The sequence below is a fragment of the Thamnophis sirtalis genome, unplaced genomic scaffold (assembly GCF_051295495.1).
Source record: "Thamnophis sirtalis isolate CommonGarterSnake01/CBP01778 unplaced genomic scaffold, rThaSir2_p1.2 scaffold_6, whole genome shotgun sequence".
NCBI lineage: Eukaryota > Metazoa > Chordata > Lepidosauria > Squamata > Natricidae > Thamnophis > Thamnophis sirtalis.
The window spans coordinates 19,369,129-19,394,028 of record NW_028261386.1 but is presented as its reverse complement, the minus strand read 5'-3'; the positions used below and the strand labels follow the sequence as shown (position 1 = coordinate 19,394,028).

The 24,900-nt window shown below is 38.8% G+C and overlaps 1 protein-coding gene across 3 annotated transcripts in view; it reads left to right on the top strand.

The window, feature by feature from the left end:
• Positions 1 to 24,533, top strand: part of MTMR4 (myotubularin related protein 4) — a 51,532-nt gene extending 26,999 nt beyond the window's left edge. For all 3 annotated transcript variants that reach the window (XM_087717320.1, XM_087717321.1, XM_014073253.2), the window contains 17 exons: positions 1,412 to 1,501; positions 5,787 to 5,903; positions 7,170 to 7,252; positions 8,298 to 8,464; positions 8,682 to 8,778; positions 9,548 to 9,661; positions 10,930 to 11,126; positions 11,463 to 11,591; positions 12,028 to 12,139; positions 13,018 to 13,213; positions 16,530 to 16,715; positions 17,439 to 17,609; positions 18,003 to 18,157; positions 18,789 to 19,995; positions 20,493 to 20,603; positions 21,151 to 21,239; positions 22,464 to 24,533. In XM_087717320.1, coding sequence (XP_087573446.1) covers positions 1,412 to 1,501; positions 5,787 to 5,903; positions 7,170 to 7,252; positions 8,298 to 8,464; positions 8,682 to 8,778; positions 9,548 to 9,661; positions 10,930 to 11,126; positions 11,463 to 11,591; positions 12,028 to 12,139; positions 13,018 to 13,213; positions 16,530 to 16,715; positions 17,439 to 17,609; positions 18,003 to 18,157; positions 18,789 to 19,995; positions 20,493 to 20,603; positions 21,151 to 21,239; positions 22,464 to 22,641 — 3,399 coding nt within the window. In that variant the 3' untranslated portion in view covers positions 22,642 to 24,533. The remainder of the gene's footprint in view (positions 1 to 1,411; positions 1,502 to 5,786; positions 5,904 to 7,169; positions 7,253 to 8,297; positions 8,465 to 8,681; positions 8,779 to 9,547; positions 9,662 to 10,929; positions 11,127 to 11,462; positions 11,592 to 12,027; positions 12,140 to 13,017; positions 13,214 to 16,529; positions 16,716 to 17,438; positions 17,610 to 18,002; positions 18,158 to 18,788; positions 19,996 to 20,492; positions 20,604 to 21,150; positions 21,240 to 22,463) is intronic.
• The last annotated feature ends 367 nt before the right edge of the window (positions 24,534 to 24,900 follow it).

The window sequence follows — 24,900 nt, the reverse complement described above, 5'->3', positions numbered from 1 at the left end:
GATTTGTTGTTAACAGTACTGATAATGTTCACTTTCAGGATCTATTGTGGACTTTTCAGAGGTATTTGATTCATTATTATGGGAAACAGGAACATGGATTAGATGATCATTTTGAATATAATCCCTGAGGGATCCACTTATAATTATGATTATTAAAATAACTTCCTTGTGATAAATCTAGTTCTGAAAGATCCTTGGAATGGGATCGCTTAAATGTGTTAATAAAAGCATGGATGTTGAAATTATAATAAAATATTTTTTTAAAAAAATAGAATATCACTGGAAGACTGCAGTGGACTTTGATTTGGTCAGAAACCTAAGTTTGTAGGAAAATATCAGAAGATCCCATTCCCAAGTAAAGGTTAGGCCGAAAGTTCCAATTGTAAAATAGAAATACAGAAATAGTTCCAGTGTAAGCTAAAGAAATTTAGCTGTTTTTCCAAATTGTTGTTACTGCTGTTGTAGCTGCTGCTACTATTACTATGCTATGTCATTTTTGTACATCATGAATGTTTGTGAAGTTAACCCTGGCCAGTTAATTATAAGAAGGAGCTAAAGGGACATTGTTGGAATTGCTTGTTGATTAGGAATGATTATATTTTTTTGCCTTTAATCCCAAACTGGTTTATTGTACATCTATATTATGTTTAGTAAAAGTATTAAATTGTATTTATGGATATTGGGTGCTTGGAGAATGTATATATACAAGACATCTTATCAACACTATATGTGGGTTGTGCATTTGAGAGTAGTGGGATGTAGTGGTTAGGAGATGGGCCCAAAATAAAGAATTCTGATTAATATCCACCCTCATTCATATGAGTTTACTGGGAAACTACAGGTAGTCCTTGACTTACGACCACAACAGAACCCAACATTTCTGTTGTTAAGTAAACCATTTGTTAAGTGAATTTGCCCCATTTTATGACCTTTCTTGCCACAGTTGTTATGTGAATCACAGCAGTTATTAATAGCACAGTTGTTAAATGAATCTGGCTTCCCTGTTGACTTTGCTTGTCAAAAGATCACAAAAGGTGGATCACATTACCCTGAGACACGGCAACCATCATAAATATGAGTCAGTTGCAAAGCCTCTGAATTTTGATCATATGGCCATGGGGTTGCTGTAGCAGTTGTAAGTGTGAAAAGTGGTCATGTGTCACTTTTTTCAATGCCTTTGTATCTTTGAATGGTCACTAAGTGAACTGTTGTAAGTCAAGGCTACTTGTATTGATCAATCACTATATCTAAATGCAATGTATCATATATGAATCAAAAATTCCCTGAGACAGTACTATGTGACACCTTGAGTAAAAAGATGGAATTTATAAAGAAATACGTAAATGTTTGATATATTTTGTCAGGTAAATGATCCATGTGCTAAGCATTTGCTTTTCTGTTTGGTTTTTAGGGTGAAGAAGGCCCCCCCAGTCTAGAATACATCCAAGCTAAGGATTTGTTCCCATATAAAGAACTGATTAAAGAAGAAGAGTCTTTACAAGTAAGTTACTTGGGTTTCACTAGCAAAGGAATGGTGTATAACAAAACCAGATGTCTGAAGTAGGGACAAAAGATGCAAAAAATATATGTTCCCATGCAGTTGGTAATTGAGGAGACTAAAATATACAGTGCATTCAAAAAGTATCCAGACCCCCTTCACTTTTGTCAATCTTATTATGCTGCAGTCTGAGTCTAAAGTTGTTTCATTTTTTTTCTCATTAATCTACACTCTGTACCCCATAATGATAAAGTGAAAACAGAATTTTAGAAATGTCTATAAATTTATTAAAAAGAAAAAAACTGAAATATCACATTGGCATAAGTATTCAGACCCTTCACTAATACTTTGTTGAAGCAGCTTTGGCAGCAATTACAGCCTTGAGTCTTTTGGGTATGATGTGACAAGCTTTGCACACTTGGATTGGAAGATTTTCTGCCATTCTTCCTTGCAAATCCTCTCAAGCTCAGTCAGGTAGAATGGCAACTGTCAGTGGACAGTCATTTTCAGGTACCTCCAGAGATGTTCAATAGGATTCAAGTCAGGGCTCTGGATGGACCATTCTAGGACATTCAGAGTTGTCCCTAATCCACTTCTGTGTTGGCTTGGCTGTATGCTTAGGATTGTTGTCATGTTGGAAAGTGAACCTTCAGCTCAGCCTGAGATCCTGAGTGCTGTGGGAAAGGTTTTCATTGAAGATATCCCTGTACTTTGCTCCATTCAGCTTTCCCTCAACCCTGACTACTCTGCCAGTCCCTGCTGCTGAAAAATACCCCCACAGCACGATGCTGCCGCCGCCACCACCATGCTTCACTGTTGAGATTATATTGGCCATGTGATGACATATGACAGACATAACATTTAGAATTGAGGCCAAAGAGTTCAATTTTGGTTTCATCAAATTAGAGAATCTTGTTCCTCACAGCCTGAGACTCCAGTGCTTTTTTGCAAATTCCATGTGGGCTTTCATGTGTTTTGCATTGAGGAGAGGCTTCTGTCTAGTCACTCTGCTATAAAGCCCAGATCGGTGGAGAGCTGCAGTGATGGTTGTCCTTCTGGAACTCTGTCCCACCTCCACACAGGATCTCTGGAACTCAATCAGAGTGACCATTGGGTTCTTGGTCACTTCTCTTACTAAGGCCCTTCTCCCCAGTTGCTCAGTTTGACCAGGCGACCCGGTCTTGGAAGAGTCCTGGTTGTATCATACTTCTTCCACTTGAGAATTATGGTAGTCACTGTGTTCTTAGGAATCTTCAATGCAGCAGAAATTTAACTGTAGCCTTCCCCAGATCTGTGCCTTGCAATAGTCCTGTCTGAGCATTGCAGGCGGTTCCTTTGACCTCATGGCTTTTACTCTGCTACAGTATGCATTTTCAGCTGTGTGAGGCCTTCTACAGAGAAGTGTGTGCCTTTCCGAATCATGTCCAATCAATTTAATTTATCGCAGGTTGCCTCCAATCAAGGTATAAAAACATGTCAGCAACGATCAAGAGAAATGGGCACTGGAGCTAAATTTCAAGTGTTGTTGCAAAGGGTCTGAATACTTAATGCCAACGTGATATTTCAGTTACTTCTTTTTAATGAATTTACATACATTTCTAAAATACTATTTTCACTTTGTCATTGAGTGCAGATCAATGAGAAAAAAAAGAATTTCTACAACTGTAGAATCAGGTTGCAGCATAATAAATTGACAAAAGTGAAGGGGGTCCGAGTACTTTCTGAATGCACTGTATGATTACAGCAGTACGGTAACTACAAGTACTTATTGTTGTTCAAATGCCATTCAAGTCTTTTTTATGCAGATCTATATATTTTAAAAACTCCGCCATGCTTTTCCCATTTTGAAGTCAGAGTATATTAAAGTATATGTGCAGCAGCATAGTATGGGACAGATACTTTTTCTGTTCCATTATCTCCAGAAAACAAACAAACACACACACACACACAGAACACAAACACCAAAAGAGCACTAAATTCCTGGGTGATTGATATTACAGTGAAAAAGAAGTCATCCGGGTACACAAATCTCTTTTGCAGCCCAATTCAAAATGGATATAGACAACCATGCCTAGAAACCAGATGGAGAGAGGACATACTTGCAGCAGCTATAAATGGTTAACAGAAGTTGGACTAATCCCAGTCATGAGCATCTACTGGAGAGATAGGGATGAGGTCAAGAGCATCAATTGCAATTGAAGCCCCACCTCTTTTATGAGCATGTGATACCCCTGATCCCATTATTTGATTATATTATCACCATATTATTATTGAGGCAACTTAGGTTGTTCATATGGCAAATTTTGGATTGCAAGAAGAGGGAAAGCACTATTTCAGCCGAATAACTAAGGGCAACTCTAGACTGCCTTCACAGAAGGCCGGGGTATGTGTGTGACTTAATATCATGAGAACATGTCCCTTGAAAAGTTTTGATAAGTGTGATGGAGGATGAGCTCTCAGGCTTCCCAAGATATTAGTTTAACAATCCCTCAGTAGTTTGACCAAATGGTTTTAAAAGAAATTAGAATCCAACTTTTCATTTTCTGTGTTTTAGATGGATGCAAGTGTTGAAACATAGCTTTCTAGATTGATTAGTATATATCCAGACATTTTTTGTTCTTTAAATTACTTTTTCAAACTGCTAATCTGCACATACTGTAGCTGTTGTATCTTGGTTTCCTTTGTTTTATAAGGATGTTTTAAGGATGTTAATTCACTTAACAGAGTTGGTTGTTGTTTTTTCCACCTTGATTTTAAAATGGTCTAATACCGATAATTGAATTCTGCATAAATATGGTACTATTGAATTTCAAACAGATGGAGAATTTCATTATTACCATTATTGAGCATATATTCTCAGTGATAGTTTGGCGGGGAGCGTGAATTTTGCCTGGGCAAAATTGTTTTGGATGAGTTTTAAGTAAATTAGTATACATTGTGCAGTAAGTCAGTCCTTCTGTTTAAAAATGTATGAAGAATTCAGGAAAATCACCCAGCAGTCTTTCCCAACAACTTTTTTATTGGCTTATTTTCTAAAGCATATAAAATGCTACAATTCCTCTAGTTCGTTTTCACTTTTATTATCACAAAACACTGAAAAACGAAATAATGTCTTTTATTAGATCTGTATATTCGACCACGGGTGAAATAGATAGAACAAGTTTTTTTTAATTGATGTATGAAAACTATGCCCTGGTTTTTGTAAATGTTGCTACCCTGTTTCCTTTTGGATGTATTAAACATATAATTTCTCAGTAACTCAGCACATGTTTGAATATATAATGCATATATGCACTCAATGTTGTTTGGGAGGGTTTTTTGTTTTTTCCCTGGATGTATTTTTCTGTGAAGCAGCATAGGCTGAATTGCACTCCAGTCTTGCGGGAATATTCTGACCGCTGTTCAACACTGGATGTGTTAAATTTTCTAGTTGTTCAATAAAAAACAAATACAAACATGTTTAACCAATAGGAAAGACATCCCTTTAATATTAAAGTTGGAAAAAAGTTTCTTTTTAGTTCAATTCAAATGCAGTGCAGACCAACAACAAAGCCCTTTCAAACAATTAATTATTGATGTCACTTTAGAATATGTCCACATAGATTATTTTAGAACTCAGGAGAAATGAAAGTACTTTACTTCTTAATTTTATTTTTATGAAGGGTGCATACATCACAAGTTTTAACTGCTGTGCATCCATTTGCACTATAAATACATAATAGAGCTGGAATCATTCTTCATGATATAGATCTATTAGGATGTTCTTATTATAGTATTTCTTACTTGTTCCAGTCATTTCCAAATAGATGATGTCATTCTCTATATGCTTCCTAATAAGGTGCCAGTGACAATGCTTTTGACCAGAAATGCTACTTATTTAAATGATATAAATAGGGTACAATATCTTTCTTCAAAATAAAAACATTCCCAGGACAGTTCACAAAATATTTCAAAATCATAATCTAAAAAATGTGAGCTAAGAGAGAAGATTAAAGTACAAAACATTAAAGCAAAACCAATTTCCTAAATTGAAGTCATTTCTCAACTTAAGTACTAGTCCTGGGGATCAGATAAAAATCACCATGTAATTGTCTTTGTAGAAGTAGAGAAATTGTTTGCCATTAACCTTCATCTAGGATGTTTTTCAGGTTCCCACTGTAGCCTTTACAGGTAATCCTATCTCTTTCTGAACGGAGCATTCCATTGGTTATGTAGAGATATACTATATTTCCGTAATCTTGACTGGTTAATTGGCAACTACTTTAAAGTGTGAGTTTCCCTTTTCTAGGTTCCATTTACTGTGCTACAAGGAGAGGGTGTGGAATATCTGGGCCATGCAAGTGATGCCATCATTGCCATCTCTAACTACCGGCTCCATATCAAGTTTAAGGACTCTGTAATCAATGTAAGTCTTCTTAATATATTTTGTGATTATTTCTAGCAGAGCTGATAGTTTCCTGTGTTAATCTTTTTTTTTCTTTGAAAGAAATTATGTAGCTCATCTTCTTGCTAAGCTGCAAAGCAAACTTGAAGAGTCCCCTGTCCCAGTGGGCCCCAACCTTTCCAGCTTCGTAACTTGGGAGGGGGGGGGAGGATGGTTTGGTGTGAGTGGTATGCGCGTGGGCAAGCACAAGCACTTGCCACTCATCCATCTCTTGTGCAGCCCAGTTTCAAATGGACTAAGGCCCAGGGGTTGGGGATCCCTGCCCTGTCCTTTAGCTTTCTTGATCAGACAGCTTCAGATATCTCAAGTGAGATACCACCATGCCTTGCAAAATGTTTCAAAGAAAATATTTGTCAATTTGGGTTAAGGAATTATTTCTTTAAGCAAGAATTGTCTTCATGAAGGCAAACTCCTAGCATGATCTTTGCTTTGTTTATGGGAAAGCTGTAGCTTCAGATTGCTGTGTGCTTTGAAAGAAGTAAGCTGTGCATATTCAATCATAAAGCATGGTTTCTAATTGCACTGAGATTCATACATTTCCGATATTCATTGGCTATTTCTTTTTTTACCCTACATTGGACAATTTAATCTATCCCCTTACCTCCCTCATGACACTACTTAATGGATAGGACCTGGAACATGTCAACTCTGCCAAATCATACAGGCCATATCAAAGCCACAGAAGGCAGATAGTCCTTTAGATAACCAGTTCTCTGTGCTATGGGCTTTGTAAGTAATAATCATCACATTGAGTTGTACCCAGAAGCTTTCTGGTAACTAGTCAGTTATAGAACAAAAGTGTTATAAGGGCTCTTATGAACTGTCCCCATAATTGCCTGTGCTGTTGCATTTAGGAATAGTTGACACTTTTGTGCTTCTGAGTGGTTTTTAAGGACAGGCCCATCTAAGCAAATCCTCTGTGACTCTGAATGACCTCCCAATCCAGGTGAGGGTGCAATTGATGGACATGGTTAGTTGTTAGTGAAAGTTCATATGAAAAAGATGAAAAGTTTGAAATTGCCTTGATGTCTCTTCAAAACTATTCCTGCATTACTCAGGAAATCTGGTACATGCCCAAATTGAGTTTATTCCTTCTCTGACTATAACTTACATTGAATATTGCTGTTTCCATAATACTATTAGAATACCTGATAAGATACATGGTTAGCTTATTGTCTATTTGAGTGTCTATATACCTGTTCATTCATCCCTTGCCTTTGTTTTTAGGTGCCTTTGAGAATGATGGAAAGCGTGGAGAGTCGGGATATGTTCCAGCTCCATATTGTCTGCAAAGATTCCAAAGTAGTCAGGTAGGAGATGTCTAATAACATCCTACTCTTAAAGTTTGGTGAGAGTCAGTAAATGTGATTCGCTCAAACTAGAGATGGATAACATGCGGCCTGCAGATGTTTTTGATTTTCAGCTTCTGACAACCTATGCCATCATAACTGTTGGTGGAAAATGTAATCCAGCAACAAACTGGGATGCCACAACTTTTTTACCTCTGCTCTGAACCATGATGCTGCCAGGTTCCTGTCATTCTCCATGGTAGTGGATCTGACTATTTGAGAGACCGCCTTCTGCCAATTACCTCCCTTCGTCCCATCAGATCGCATAGAGTAGGCCTCCTCCGAATTCCATCCGCCAGTCAGTGCCGACTGGCGACTACGCGGAGGAGAGCCTTCTCAGTTGCAGCTCCGACGCTTTGGAACGATCTCCCCGTGGAGATTCGCACCCTCACCACCGTCCAGAACTTCCGCACAGCCCTCAAGATCTGGCTATCCCGTCAGGCCTGGGGATAAGACCCTAACCTCGCCCCACCCGAATGCTCAATGAATGTTGTGTTTTACTGGTTTATTTTTTTTATTCACACTTTTTTTTTTCTTGTGTTTTGTCTTGCACCCCCTTCCTATTTATTGTAAGCCGCCCTGAGTCCCCTCAGGGAAAAGGGCGGCCTATAAATGTCATTAAAATGAAATGAAATGAAATGAAATTCTAAACATAGAAACTGCCATCATGAAGTAAAGTAAAGTTCTTTAATCTGTTTGCTTTCCAGCAGTGGACAGCTAAGAGTCTTGGAAAATATACATAAGCAAAGGCTCCGTTTTTGCCACAGTGGATAGCGATTAATAGTTCTTTGTAAAAGTCTTTTATTTTTATGTTACTGATCGTTGCTAAGTTTTTAAAGTGATTTAAGTAGCACTGCAGTCCTTTGTGTCAGGGAGTCCCTAGCATTTTTATTTTTCAATAGGTTGTTTTCCCTTCCCTTTCCCCTCAGGAGTTTACCTGAAATTCCCTTGTCAGACCATCTTTCCTAGGCACTGAATGTATACATGTGTACTTCTGTTCATGTAGGTGCCATTTCTCTACGTTTAAGCAATGCCAGGAATGGTTGAAAAGGCTGAGCCGAGCCATTGCACGCCCCACCAAACTAGAAGATCTATTTGCATTTGCTTATCATGCCTGGTGCTTAGGAGTTTGTACTGATGAGGAAGATCAGCATGCTCACCTTTGCCGCCCAGGTAAGCTCTTACGAGTTACATCAGGATATGACATATGGTTGCATCTACAGCTACAGATCCAAGCCTCTTGAAAGCCACTGTCCAGAGTTAGTTATGCAACCAATTCTATCAATTCCTAGTCTGATATTGTAATACAGAGATCTGTTGAGTTATTTTGTAATAATTTCTGACAGAATTGATTGTTGTTGATTATTGTTAGCTACTGTTTGTTTTGCAGGAGACCATGTGAAATATCGGTTTGAAATGGAACTAGCTCGAATGGGCTTTGACTTGCAAAACGTGTGGAGGGTTTCTGACATCAACAACAACTACAAGTGAGCCTCTAAATTTACCAGATAACTGCAATGGGTGGTGGTGGTGGTTATCAACAGAATTATATCCTCTGTCTTGTAAATGCTAGGATGTAACAGTATAATGTTATAGCTAGACGACATGCAAAGGAGCTCAAGCTAATATAATTTTAAAATATCTATCTTACGAAAACAAAAATAGCATTCATTGTTATTTTACATGTTATTACCCTTTTCCCACTTGTACCTCGCAAACGTATCCCAAGAACGTCTTTTTATTCCCATGCCCTCATCACATTGCATGTCTGAAAGGAGGGACTCTTATCTATTGTTGCTTGTCATTCTATCCTTGGTGCCTTGAGTCAAATTAAAATTGGTGTTGCTCTTATCATTATTATGTTTATTGAGATTCTAATAGTTTTCAGTCGTAATGTCACCAATAATGTGAACTTTGAAGTTTCCTACGTCCATCCAAAAGAACATCAGATCTGCGGTTTAGATGAATATTAGTACAAAATTGTATTTATTGCTTTTGTACGATTATAGATCAGTGGCTGGCTGGGGAATTCTGAGAGTTAAAGTCCACCCATCTTAAAATTGCCAGCATTGAGAAACACTATTATAGATGAACTAAGATCATCTGTCATCTTATCTATTTATGTAAAAGAAAGAAAACTTGAAAATATCAAAAATATTAATTAGTTAATTCATACGAACTAGAATTTGATCTTGTTTTTTTATTCTTGCCCCCTGCCCCATAAGCAATTTCTGATCATTAGTTTTTCCTCCTTAGGTTATGTACAAGCTACCCACAGAAACTTTTGGTTCCTGTTTGGATCACTGACAAGGAACTGGAGAATGTAGCTTCTTTTAGATCTTGGAAGAGGATTCCAGTGGTTGTTTATAGGTACAAAACTCATGTCTTGTAAGATGCAAAGACTTATGTGTCAACTGAAATCTTATCACTAGGTTATTTTTTCTAATACTCTAGTGATAAAATATTCTTTCTTCTAATTTTTGTTTAATTGTAGCCAAGTTCTTCTTTAAGATTCCATTATTGACACTATTCCATTTGACCTTAAGGGCTGGGTGGGCATGGCTACGGTGGATGTGGCCAGCTTGATGTCACACATGTTGGGGGCTCCACCAAAACCCCAGGCTTGGTTTTCGGCTGTGATGGCTTCTTGCAGCATGTGGCCCTCCTGAGTTCCTTTTTCACTGATTCTTTGCAGTTTCCAGGGCAGGCCCGCAGATCAGATCTAAGCACCCCTGTGGGCTGGATCCGGCACATGGGCCTTGAGTTTGACACTTCTGCATTAAATGATTCGATTATTGAAACTATAATATCATTTTATGATAGATCATGAAGATTTAAATGAGAATGTATCAGATAATACATTATATAAAGCACAATTTGGTGCCTGCCTACTTATCTCAGAGATTTTTCACTTATTTATTTATTTATTTATTTATTCATTCATTCATTCATTCACTCATCTTTATTATATTTTGTAAATAATTAGAGGTGGAAAATATACCTAATACTCCTCCTTCCTATACAGGTACTACTAGGAGGAAAGAGTCATATTTTGAGTTTAACAGCTATCTCAGGTTATATAGTTTCAATTTTCTAATGCACATTTGGAAGCTAAGCAAATCCTTTTTGTGTGTGTGATTTCAAATCACCGTTTCTTGCATGTCCCTTCATTAGCCAAAAATATTATTCATACTTGCTCATTGCATCTACTATTGTATCTGAAATCTCCTAGTTCAACTTGTGTCTTCTGGATGTATTACAATGATGATGATAGGAGTTACATTTAAGCAGCTCTTGAGGATCAGGAATATTGCTTTCTCTTAAATTGGCTCTCCAGTCAAAATTTCACCAAGCCTCTCCTTAATCTAATAAAGGAGAATGTATCTCAGGGTTGAAATGAGGAGTCCTTGGTACTCTTTGAGCCTGGTTGTTTTCTTGCAGACATTTCATACCCCCTAATTTGGTTAAAGAAACGTCTGCAAGAAAACAACCAAGGACCCCTCATCTCAATCTATTATTATATGCATATACTTGGTGCTTCTTCTCCATTATGAAAGGAGCATTTGGCTTTTCAGTCAAACTGGGACTTGTGAAACACTTCGCATTCTAAGATTAATAAGACTCAATTTCTTTTTTAGGCATTTGCGTAATGGGGCAGTGATTGCACGCTGCAGTCAACCTGAGATCAGTTGGTGGGGTTGGCGCAATGCAGATGATGAATATCTGGTAACTTCCATTGCCAAAGCCTGTGCCTTGAACCCTGGACAGAGGCTGGCTGGAGGGACCCCACCGTCTGGGCTTAGTGATGGAAATGAGGCCTGCGATGCAGGATTTGGTAAGTAAGCCAATTCTATTTCCATTCTAATTTCCATTGCTACACAAATGCTACCTTGCCTTCGACAGAATTTGATGACTTTTTCATGGCAATACTTAATATAATCTCATTTGCAATGCCTATCAGTCTGGATAAAATTATGCCATATATATACATATATACATACATATATACGTATATTTCACAGAAAGTTTTTTGTATTTTTGGGATGGATCACAATGTCTGTTGTAACCAGATTTTGTGACCTCAGCTGATCTCAGCATTCTGAATTATGTGTTGTTGATCAAACTGTTTATGTGTTTAAGAAATGAGAAATTCCTATTTAACCTTTTGCAGATTCATCATTGACTGCATGTTCAAGTGTAGAGAATTCAGCAACACCTCAGAAACTGCTGATTTTAGATGCTCGGTCCTACACTGCAGCGGTTGCCAACAGAGCCAAAGGAGGAGGCTGTGAATGTGAAGGTATAAGCATGATGTTCTTCTGGCTTTCTTAGGCAACCTATTCACTGTTGCATCCTCCTTACAAAGAGTGCATAAGCAAACAAAACCTATTTTTGAGCACCTTCCCCGCCAAGGTTCTACTTTTACTCCCATCCCAACTTCTTGAGCTTTTAGAAGGCTCGTTTGACTAAAGTGGAGCCATTGAATTATAAAAATCCACAGGATGTATTGGAAACTACAACTCACTTGAAACAATAAAGTTATTGAGTCTGTATGAAATTTAAATCACAAGGTACCCTTTCCAATATACATACCATAATCATACTGGTGATTCCTAATGGATAGGTCAGTATTAATTATTCCCATTAAAGAGGATTATGGGTGAAGATATTTTATGTGATAGATAGGCTTATTTAACTTTCCAACTAATTGTTTCCTTCTATTTGACATTTTTCAGAATATTACCCTAACTGTGAAGTGGTGTTCATGGGTATGGCTAACATTCATTCCATCCGTAATAGCTTCCAGTACCTGAGGGCAGTATGCAGTCAGATGCCAGATCCTAGCAAGTAAGTTCCAAGTAGCATTTGTCAAATAGCTATGTTCTTTGTGGAATTCCATTATCTGAAGGATTATAAAACACAGATTTTCTTTTTGCCAGAACTGAAAGAAAAGAGGAATGCTTTGAAGATTTATCCTCTGCAGAGTGATCTCTTCATTGCTGTATAATTCTTTTGTTTTTCCTTAGGTTTATGTGTGGGGGATACATAATTATTCTGATAGAAAAAAATTATCGAAGATATTTGTATAACTGCAAATAATATGGGAAATTTGGCTACAGGGGGGACTTTTTTTCCTTTGGTCTTTCACAGCACTAGATCACTAAGTTAAATTGATTAAGGTCAGGTTCAACACAGTGAAACAAAAATATTTTTATGTGCACACCATCAATGTACAGTTAGCAAAGTGTTTTAAATGTTTCAATAGTTTAGAAACTTTTGAATTTGAAGTAAAGCTGTTTTAAACATGCAACATTCCAGAATCGGTAAACTAACATTTTGACTTGAGCCAAGGTGGCGCAGTGGTTAAATGCAGCACTGCAGGCTACTGCTAGATCAGCAGTTCAGCGGTTCAAATCTCACCGGCTCAGGGTTGACTCAGCCTTCCATCCTTCCGAGGTGGGTAAAATGAGGACCCAGATTGTTGGGGGCAATATGCTGACTCTCTGTAAACCGCTTAGAGAGGGCTGAAAGCCCTATGAAGCAGTATATAAGTCTACTGCTATTGCTATATTGCTATTGACTTTAAAACATTTTGCACATCCCTTTTCTCAGTGAAAACTTTCTATCTGGCACAAGCTGGATTTGGGTTTCTTGTTTCCAGCACTTAAAAAAATATTTATATTGGCCATAATCTTTATGCATTTTCTTTTATTGATCCATTTCAGCTGGCTATCAGCACTAGAGAGCACCAAGTGGCTACAGCATCTGTCCATCATGCTGAAGGCAGCTGTGCTGGTCTCAAATGCTGTTGACCGAGAAGGACGCCCTGTGTTGGTTCACTGCTCTGATGGTTGGGACAGGACCCCTCAGATTGTTGCCTTGGCAAAGATTCTTCTGGATCCCTATTATAGAACTATGGAGGTATTCTGCTTCAGTTATGTTAGCAGCTCAAGAAGAAATAACTTTTAGGAGAATTTTAACTTACATGGGAGATGCTGTACAGAATTGCCTAAAGCAAAGCATCTTTTTTCATCTTTTTGTCTGACTGATCTGCAGTGGGAGACAATAGACATTTGTCTTATTTTTTCTTTGGTTTGGGATAAGCCTGTGTTTTTATTTCAAGATTCAATCAGTCAAGACTAACAATACATGCCATACGTGGATACATTTACACATGATTTTGTTATTTATATAGTGTTTGTCGTAGCTTAAAAAGCAGGAATGGGCAGTTTGTAGCCTTAAAGCTAATTCCATTCAGTCACAGCCTGATTTTAAAAGTTTCTGCAAGGAATCAATTAGCAAATGCAATAGGTAAATGATACAAGATTCCAAAGATAATTTAGAATTCAGTAGATGAGATCAGTATATGTTCTGTTCATAGTAAAGATACAGTTATGTCCTGGAAAACCTAGCCACGATTAATCTTTAATGATAGCTGGTAATGGAAATCATATGTCTTTTGATATCAGCTGCTGGGAAATATAAATTGGAGCACTAGCATTGTCTTTATGCTCCTCCCTATGTGCTTCCCATTGACATATGGTTAGATGTCACCATGGAAAGAAAATGCTGTATTTAATAGATTTTTTAGTTTACTTAGTGGGAGTAAGAAATGTGGATTGAAAAGAGAAGTCTCACTACATTTTGTCTTGAGCTCTTACGGTACAGTTGGTATGTAACTCACCTATCATTGGCATGCATCCCCTGACAGTGATAAGGAATTCTAGTTCTTGACAAAAAAGATCCCCCTATGGCTTGATATTAAATTGACAAAAGGAAGATAAAGGAAGGTATCCATTCTTGAAAATGGACAGTCTGGAAATCATCCAGGCCTCCCAAGACTTGGGCATCTCCAGTGGTGGGGCAAAGTAGCCAGGGAGGAGGCAAATACTATTGCATGCATCCTGATAAAAGAATATACCTACAGTATGTCATAATTCATGATGCATCCAGTGTCATTTAGATGTTATGGCTTCCAAAGTACAGTACTGTGCAAAAGTTTTAGGCAGATGTGAAAAAATGCTGTAAACAAAGCATGCTTTCAGAAATATAAATAATGATTGTTTATTTTTGTCAATTTTCAAAATGCAAAGTGAGCAAATAAAAGAAAAATCTAAATCAAATCAATATTTGGTGTTACTATCTTTTTGCCTTCAAACCAGCATCCATTCTCATAGGTACACTTGCACAAAGTCAGGGATTTTGTAGGAGTATAGTCAAGTGTATGATCAACCAATTATACCAAAAAGGTGCTAATGATCATCAATGTCACACGTAGGTTGACACCCAGCCATGAACTGACACAGAAACAGCTGTGTAGGAGGCGTAAAACTGGGTGAGGAACAGCCAAACTCTGCTACCAAGGTGAGGTTGTGAAAGACAGTTTCATGTCATGGCAAGATTGAGCACAGCAACAAGACACAAGGTAGTTATACTGCATCAACAAGGTCTCTCCCAGACAAAGATTTCAAAGCGGACTGGGGTTTCAAGATGTGCTGTTCAAGCTCTTTTGCAGAAGCACAAAGAAATGGGCAATGTTGAGGATCGTAGACGCAGTGGTCGGCCAAGGAAACTTAGTGCAGCAGATGAAGGACACATCAAGCTTATTACCCTTTGAAATCGGAAGATGTCCAGCAGTGCCATCATCAGCTCAGAACTGGCAGAAACCCAGGTACGCCCATCTCCTGTCCGGAGAAGACTGGCCAGAAGTGATCTTCATGGAAGAGTTGCAGCCAACAAGCCATACCTCCAACAAGGCCAAGCGACTAAAGTATGCACAAAAACATAGGAACTGGGGTGCAGAAAAATGGCAGCAAGTGCTCTGGACTGATGAGTCAAACTTTGAAATATTTGGCTGTAGCAGAAGGCAGTGTGTTCGTCGAAGGGCTGGAGAGTGGTACAATAATGAGTGTCTGCAGGCAACAGTGAAGCATGGTGGAGATTTCTTAAATGTTTGGGGCTGCATTTCTGCAAAGGGAGTTGGAGATTTGGTCAGGATTAATGGTGGTCTCAATGCTGAGAAATACAGGCAGATATTTATCCATCATGCAGTACCATCAGGGAGGCGTATGATTGGCCCCAAATTTATTCTGCAGCAGGACAATGACCCCAAACATACAGCCAAAGTCATTAAGAACTATCTTCAGCGTAAAGAAGAACAAGAAGTACTGGAAGGGATGGCATGGCCCCCACAGAGCCCTGATCTCAACATCATCAAGTGTGCCTGGGATTACATGAAGAGACTGAAGGATGTGAGAAAACCTACATCCACAGAAGATCTGTGGTTAGTTCTCCAAGATGTTTGGAACAACCTACCAGCCAAGTTCCTTCCAAACCTGTGTGCAAGTGTACTGGAAGAATTGCTGCTGTTTTGAAGGCAAAGGGTGGTCACACCAAATATTGATTTGATTTAGATTTCTCTTTTGTTCATTCACTGCATTTTGTTCATTTATGAACATAAATATTTAACACTTCCATTTTTGAAAGCATTCTTTGTTTACAGCATTTTTTCACACCTGCCTAAAACGTTTGCACAGTACTGTATGTCTATGGTCCGAGGGCGAGCTGTTCAATAATGGCAGGAGAGTTATCTCCTATTCCTCTCTGCTTTTAGTGGGAGGAGAGCTGAAGCAATCCCTATGATTCAGTACAGAGAAAATAGTCTCCAAGGTTGCAGATAGCCAACCCTATTTAAAACTTTATAAATTAACACCAGCATTTGAACAGTCCTCAAACCCTAATGATAAGTCAATACAATACCCCCCCCCCCAAAAAAAAATGATGTTACTGCATTGGCTTACCAGAAACTAAGCAGCTGCAAGTAACTGCATTTTTGTTGAATTTTCAAAGGGAGTCCCAAATAGAGTGTACTGTACTGTCACCGAACTAGTACTGTCATTGTACTGGTTTAATTTCAAGGAGGTGGGGGCAAGATGTTGAGGTTACTATCAATAAAATATCCTGTTCCAGAAAGGGTGGCAGCTGTGCAGTAACCAAAGCTGGGCAGAAGCTTCCCTACTGAAGCCTAGTTGATGAACTGGAGGAATAAAACACTATAGATGGCAATATCATGAAAGCAAGGGCAGGAAAATAAGGAAGAAGAACTAAAGATGCTATGATACATCCACAAATGATTTGAGAACAGGTGAATAATGTTGGCAGCTATGGAATTACCTTTTTTTAACTGCAGCCTACTCAGAAAATCTGTAGTGCTGAAATTATCTCCTTTTATTGCCAGGGTTTCCAGGTGCTGGTTGAATCAGATTGGCTGGATTTTGGCCATAAATTTGGAGATCGATGTGGACACCAGGAAAAGGCAGAAGATCAGAACGAACAGTGTCCAGTGTTTTTACAGTGGCTGGATTCTGTTCACCAGCTGCTCAAGCAGTTTCCCTGTCTCTTTGAATTTAATGAAGCTTTCTTGGTAAGGCCAAGTGTTAGCAGAGGATATACATTTCAATACCAAGATAGATCAGTGTTCAATGACAGCTTGATGTTTCTAAAGCAAAAGTGATTATGGTTCTTATGGTGTCATTTTTCCTTTTGACTGTCCACTCTAGTTGAATTACTATGATAAATCTCTGTGGTAAAGATAAAATGTGAAGCCTTTAAAAAAAGCACTCATTTCCCTTTCAACTGAATTATTATACAAAATTGATTTTTCTGAAAGTGCTACTAAATGCTGTGCTATAATCTGGGTGCTAACATATTGCGCTTTATTTCTCTAATAAAGAGAAAGAGCTGTTTATAAAAATGCATACATTTCATACAGAGCAAGGCAGATAACCTTGTACTATCTTGGTTTTCACCTGTTAGTTAGCAGATACAACCCATTTAATCACACTGTGAAGAGTAAAAGAAACCAGAAAAAAATAGTATATTATGGAGTTTTGTTTTGTTTAAAATGCTTTTTGTGTCTAACCAAGCTAAGAGGAAAACCTATGAGTCTCGGCTTTGGGAACATTTAACCAAATCCAAATTGTAATTATTTTATATTTTTATTCTTGGGGACTTCTGCTTACCCTTTGCAAAGGCTTGACATAGTGGACTGCATTGTTGTTAAAGCAGCACTATATCAATAAGCTACCTCCAACCTGGGCTCTTGTGAAAATTCTCTCCAATCCCTTAATTTCTCTTTTACTTGCAGGTAAAGTTAGTCCAACACACATATTCCTGCCTTTATGGGACCTTCCTTGGAAACAGCCCCTGTGAACGTGAGCTGCACAACATTGCCAAACGCACCTGCTCAGTTTGGTCCCTTTTGAGAGCTGGTAACAAAAATTTCCACAATCTGCTCTACATGCCTGCTAACGAGCAAGTAAGTAAAATTCCCATTTGTGCAGGTTGGCAAGGAGGGAAAACTTTTCATACAATGGGGGACAGAAGGCCAAATACAGTTTTCTTTTCCCACATACAGGATTAAAGATTTTGTAACAGTCCTTACTGTGAGCGCCACTTCACTTTGAGTTCTGCCTCCTTCTGGCATAGCTGGGCTTTGTGAAGCTTTTGTCCCCCCCCCCCCATTGTTTCTTTGAAAATGGAAGAAGATCCAGTGGTTCCTCTGTATCTTTTAGTTAGATAGACAACTGCAATTGTAGAACATATAAATTATTAGTTAGAGGTGCACCTTCATGAGCTACCAGACTCTTGGCTTTTGCTGGTTTTTCTCCTCCTCTTCCTGAATCTGCTTTCCTTCATCTTTGATGTCAAGGTGCTGCATCCAGTATGCCATGTGCGTGCATTGCATCTCTGGACAGCTGTATATCTTCCAACTTCATCTCCGCGTCCTTTAGGAGAAGAAGGCATGGATCTTTACTTGCCTTCTGGATCTCAGACTCAAGAGTTCAACAGTCGGTCGCTTGACAGGTAGGAGAAAAATAGTTAAGGTTCTACAAATTGTGCATTTCAGAATTTCTAATGCTACCTCTATTTATTTAAAAGAGCCTTGCTTATCCTGATCAATGACAATGCAGTTTGTATAGAAGATTCTAGAGGGTTGGATTTGGGGGTTGTGCTAATGGTTCTCTTTATCTGTATTCTCTGAAAATTTTCACTGCTTTAAAAGAGTAGTTTGATGTGACCTTTTTAATTTCATAGATTAGAAAATAATGCTCCCCATTTACTTGCTGATTATTTATGAGTTTTTAAAATGATTTAGAAAAAAATATCAAGGATCTGTCCTAACTTTATATCCAGGACAAATACCACGAGAACTGCTTTGCAGCCCTGACTAAAAGAGTTTTTCCTTCCTTGCTTCTGACTACTTACTGCAATGCTAAAAAATAATTGAAAATCTTTGAATTGTAAAGGGCTCTGTGCGTGTGCACGTGTGTGAGTGCGTGAATCTGAGCATGTTGGGGTGAGATGGGGAAGAGAGAGAACATACCTGCATGCGTGTATTTTCCTCTACGACTGCAGTGGGTAACTTCTTTTAAGTGTATCTGTAAGCAATACTTGCATTATCCCCTGTTGCCTGAATTTACTTTTGTGGTTTCAGATTACCAAAGACAAGATCCATGGATGATCTTCTCTCAGCATGTGATCCTAGCAGCTTGTTGACCCGCACATCAAGTGATCCAAATCTGAACAACCATTGTCAAGATGTCAGGGTGGGTTTGGAATCCAGGCATCCCAATGCTGAAGAGACAGTGATAAGCAAAGAAAGCAGAGAAGAAGAGTTGCTTCAAGTACCTCAACAGCAGCAGGAATTCCATCCCCTACAAAGTGCTGGCAGCGCCACCGACAGTCACAGAATCAGTCGACTACAAAGACCACAGAAACATGAAGTGTCTCAGCAGTTAAGTGCTGTGCCTTCTGAGGTTGAAGCAGTAAGCAGAGCGGGTTCAGAAGCAACAGAAGACACAATCCCAGCTCCAAATTCTGGACAAACACAAGTGTTTGAAAAATTATCCTACAACCATGTCAAAGACACTGGCCTGATATCCAATGGCACTTGGGATCTTGTTCAAACTTCTCACCCAGAATCCTCCTCCAGCCAGACTCCAGCAGGTCACCCCACTTCAGGTCAGCCAGCTCTGACTGTTCCAAGACACAGTGCTCCAGGTTGTCAAAAAGAAGAATTGGATGGGAAAATTGGCAACGTCAAACATGGAGAGGAGGGCAACCATACAGGGAAAATTCAGACAGAGTTGTGGCGAAAAGGAGTTTCTCAAAGCCAGATGAGCGAATTCTCTCTTCTAGCAGCAAACTGGGACAGTTTTCAAGGGATGGGGACATCACTTCCTGGGGGTGATATGGGTCCCCGACGATTCCTGTCCTATGGCTGTTGTAACAAGAGACTGAACAGTAGGCACTTCTGGACCTCTGGACTGTGCCTCAGTGGCCAGTGGCCTTTGAAAGAAAGTGCGAAGCCTCCTGGCTGCTCCATCCATTCCGGCACACACTGCACAGGCCTTGTTGGGAGGTCTAGCAAGCTGTGGCTCCCTTGCCATTTGAAGCAGGCACTTGGCTCCAAACACATGCCACCAAACAGCCCTTCTCCAGTGCCTCCCCTCTATCTAGATGATGATGGACTTCCCTTCCCCACAGATGTAATCCAGCATAGGTTGCGGCAGATTGAAGCTACCTATAAGCAGGAGGTCGAGCAGTTGCGTAGGCAGGTGCGGGAACTTCAGCATAGATTAGACATCCGTCATTGCTATCCAACTCCAGCTGAACCACAGATGGACTATGAAGATGACTTTGTAAGTGACACCGGTGGAGTTTTTTCAATGGTTTGCTTAATTTTTCCCCAAGAAGGCATGTATAGTTAGGTAAAATGAACAGATCCTGCTGTCATCAGCATGTTTGTAGGGACTCTGTTCCTACAAATGTGTCAACATACTAATGAAGACACATGTCTGGATGTAAATATGTGCACACACATTTCATTCTACCATTCCATGCTAACTCCTACATTTCTGCTGTGTTGGAATATAATAATAGCATGGACATGATAGCACACTAAACAGAGAAGTCCCAGGTTTTTTGCACATCTGTTAAAAGATCAGATATCAATTATGGTAGAACTGAAATCACAGTAGATGATACTGAGCTAGTTGGAATAATGCCTGATGTGATAGAAGCTATTATCTATGATCTTATGGTTATTTTCAGTTCATTTAGAGGAAGGCCTTCCACCTCTGAAGTGATCATATGTGTGATATAGATAATGTAATGGCTTTCATGGTCTTCCTTGCAGACTTGCCTCAAGGAGTCAGATGGCAGTGAAAATGAGGATTTTTACTCTGATCATAGTGAAGACTGTCTATCTGAAGCAAGCTGGGAGCCTGTTGATAAAAGGGAAACTGAGGCATGTTACATTTCTTTATTTGCTAGTTTGCTTTGAGACACGTTTATGTGTTTTAACTTGTTATGATGTAAGATGAAACCATTCCCATTGCTGCTTCCTCCCCTATATTTCCTATTCTGCTGTCTTCTACTGAAGTTTGTGTGTATGTGTCTGTCTGTCTGTCTGTCTGTCTGTCTATCTATCTATCTATCTATCTATCTATCTCTATATATATATATTATCTGATTCCCTTTAGTAAAAAAAAATTCTCAGACAGATAAATTCCTCTTTTGTTGTCTACTCCCAAGGATCTTCTTTTTTTCCTCTGAGATTCTTTTAACTTTTTAATAAACATTAAACTCTAACTAAACAACCAATATTTTGTTTTACTTTTTAACCTTTTTTCATCTTTTGAATTATTCTTCAGTCAGTGGTTTTGAAAGTAATAAAGCTTAGCATATGTTTAACATGTTAAAATGTGTGCGATACCTAGCTTCTTCCCTTACAGATATGTTATTTGTAAGAAACAGAAGCAAAATCATCCATGACACTTTGTGTTTTTAAACAGGTCACACGTTGGGTTCCAGACCACATGGCATCACACTGCTTTAACTGTGACTGTGAGTTCTGGTTGGCGAAACGCAGACACCATTGCAGGTAATGTACATCTCATTTTCCTATCTCTTTTTTCCCCTCATTTTAATAAGTATGTCTGCAGAATATGTGGCAAATATTGAGAGCGATGCAAAGGGAAAAGTTAATGAAATATAGTAGAATAATGTCTTCTTGGAAAGTAGTAGTTCATTATATTTACTTTTAGCCAAAGTTTGACAAAAAAGTAATAATTATCAACTAGCAATTTCCAATCACTTGATGGCATACTTGAGGTATAAGTATTAAGATTTTAATAGTCTTTATGTTTTGAAATAGTATGTTAAATGGCAGCATGTAATACTTTTTCAAGAAAAAGTGGCTTTGTGATAATTAAGCAATTGGAAAAAGTATTCTCTAGAAAAAGAGAATAAAAAACTTTTAAAAAAAACCTTAAACCTGAGAGTTTGGCTTCAGTCTCCCCTGTTGTTGATGGGCCATATTATGTAAATAGACTGAAGTTTTATAGAACAGAAATTTGCATTGTGAATGCCTTCAACAAATATGGAGTCTTAAGGCCCTGGTGGGAGCCATAATATTTTCCTCCACTTTTGCTCCTGAGACAGCTATAACCTTAGTCTGCCACCACTGCCCACCTTCTCTAACAGACTGGATTATCTGGAAGGAGGACAAAGAAAAACTAGGCCTTACAGTGAAAGCACAGCCACTGTCTTTCTCCTGTGGCCGAGAAGCTCAGTGCCTGAGTTCATTGATTATTTGGGGATCCCATCTGTGAGGTTTGCCTGGAATCTTGGAAATCCTGCATATGTCTCTTCCTCCATATATCAGACAAAATTGTAGCAGAAAGTTCCTATCACTGCCTATAACAACTCTGTGGTGTACTATTTTGTGTATCTCAAAATTCAGTTATTCTGAATCAAGACTAATTGGCCCTGCCCATGCTGTCTCAAAATTGGTATTATTTTATTCATATCTATAAGATGCCTACATAGAGAGAGGGAGTGGGGTGGGAGAGAGAGGGAGACTTCTTGTACATGTGAAGAGCTGGGTTAAAATGTACTAAATTCTCAGTGTCATACCTCTTTATGTAGTATTTTTCTTTAGGCTTCAGGAAAATTTTACAAAAACACACAGCACAGCAGGCTCTCTAAAGATCCCAGATTGCATTGTCAGCTTTATTCCTCAGTTAACTGAAAACAAGATCCTCCATATATCATCCTACCCTGACTCCAGTATCATTGTTGTTTTTATGTGTTATTTTTTACCCAGGAATTGTGGGAATGTGTTTTGTGCCGGCTGCTGCCATCTAAAGCTGCCCATTCCTGATCAGCAGCTTTATGATCCAGTCCTTGTCTGCAATTCCTGTTATGATCACATCCAGGTATCCCGCGCAAGGGAACTTATGAGCCAGCATCTGAAGAAGCCTATTGCCACAGCTTCTAGCTGAATACCAGCAGAGGAAATCTGTGGAAGCCTGGCCTTTTCACTTGCAGACTGGAAGGAGAAGGCTGCCTCTGCTGCAGCTGAAGAGGTCGGTAGCGCAGCACTTGATCACCAAGCCTTGTATGCACTGTCGGCAATTTTCCCCACTTGGTGCCCCGTGTATTGGAGATGAGGAATTTGGATTAAAGAGAGTGACACGGCCTACATTATGGTACTGTGTGTGGTTTCAAGACATAAGGCCAAGTTAGAGACCACGGTGTCTTTCTTCAGAGGGATGGCAAATGATATAGTGCAAATAATTGCCTTCCAAAAGCAATAGAAAGGCATGAACCTAATCAGAACCCCCTTCTTCCCATGTCAGAAAGCAGTCAGGTTAAATTGAGTAAGAAAGAAGAATGCAGGCCCAGAGTGTGATATCTCCGGGAGCTCTCTTTGGCTGTGTTAGTCATATTTCAGTCATATTCAGCTTGCCAACCTTTTTGGATATCCAGCCCAAGGCCAGCACTAGTACTGTACCAGGAAGAGATCCCTTATTAGGCAGAGTGTATCTCTGCACTTTCCTTGTGTTCCTTGAGGGAATAGATTTTATCCCAGCAGCTGGGCTGTTGTGTATGGAAAGCAGAATTAACTTTGGCTTGGTGCACTTCCTGCCCACTGTGGGTATTGAACAGCTGGTTCCTAACAGTCTTTACAGGAACAACAGCTTAAATTTCCTCTTGAGTCACATCACAGTGTATTCCCTCTCCCTTATGCTGCATTTGTATCTCCATATTTCTGGTTGCTCTTTATTCCGAAAACCTGATGCTTCAAGGCAGACTATTACGTGGGTTTTCTTTACCTCCTGGAATGTGCTGTTGTGTGTGCTTGAGGGTTTCAGTCCAAAATGCTGCTAATGTTACTTCTCTGCACTTAAAATTTATCTGGAGTATAAACGGCTGGGGGAAGGTGCCAATTTTATAGATGGAAAACAGGGAATATTGACAAGAGATTCTTCCTCCGACACCCAAGAAGGTGTGAGGGCCACTATAGATGTGATCATCATCACTGCAAGAATGTTTTTCTGTTCATTCTGACATCAATAAATTTCCCTTCAAAATGACTCTTCTGATTTATGGATGCTCCACTGTGGCAGCAGTATAGCAGTTATTTTACCCTACTACTCTCACGTAATCTAAACAAGAACTAAAATGTTTTAGAAAGGCAAGCGTTACCACCATTTCCATAGATCTTTATGAGCAGTGTTCATAATCATTTTATTTTGAAATGTACATCTATGTAGGACTAGAGAATGAACGAGATTTTGAGGTGGATGACTCAAGCCAGATCAACAGTCCTTAGGCAGTCACAAAGGATGGGTGCATGAATATCTCTTTCCTCAAGAATTGGAAGATACTGACTTCGCGCTTGGGTTGAATTCTTACCAGCTACCCATTCTTGATTAATTTTTGGGAGAATTAATGGTTCAAGTTACCATTTCTTACTTTCCATTTTTCAATCATCTTTGAGTCAAAAGCCCTAGAGCCAGCATCATCTTTATACACTGGATCTGTTTGAATTTCCCTCTGGCCTGTTCCAGACAGCATGACCTCATAGGGGTAAAAGATGAAATCTGATGTTGCCATACACTGAACTTTGTACAGAGTGATGTAATTAGTAGGAGAGTTCGGGTTTGGTTCCTTTTTCAGCTCATTTGCACAGATGTAAAACAAAAATTTGAAAACAAAGAGAGAAAAAGACCCTTCGAGTTAGCCATGATTAATCAATACTGCTTTCAGCTCTCATGAATTTTGTGTCACTGTCTTCAGGCAAAACAACTCCAAAATCGGATCAATAGCTTTGTGACAAACAATGTGCTGTAAGAATTCAATACAGTTGAATAAAATCTCTATATTAGTGCTGCTTTGTTGGACCATATTATTTAATTTTCACTGAATATTTTTCTTCTCCATTGGGTACTGGCTTCCACCAAGATACACAGTATTATGCAGAATTACTCTATTTCTTCTAAACTCTTAAAATTGAGAATTTAAGATAACCAGAAGTCTTTTTTTAGGCTTTTGGTTTCGTAGAATATCACTTTATGAGACTTTAGAAATAACAATGAAAACAGTTCCCTTATTTGAAAGGTTTATTCCAATGTTTAATAACAGAAGTATTTTTTAAAAATGCTTAGTAACTCTTCTCAGTAGAACTCATAGTTTACACAAAATCAATGTTCACATTGAAATCTATGATTGAATCATTTTGTAGTTCCAGACAGTTA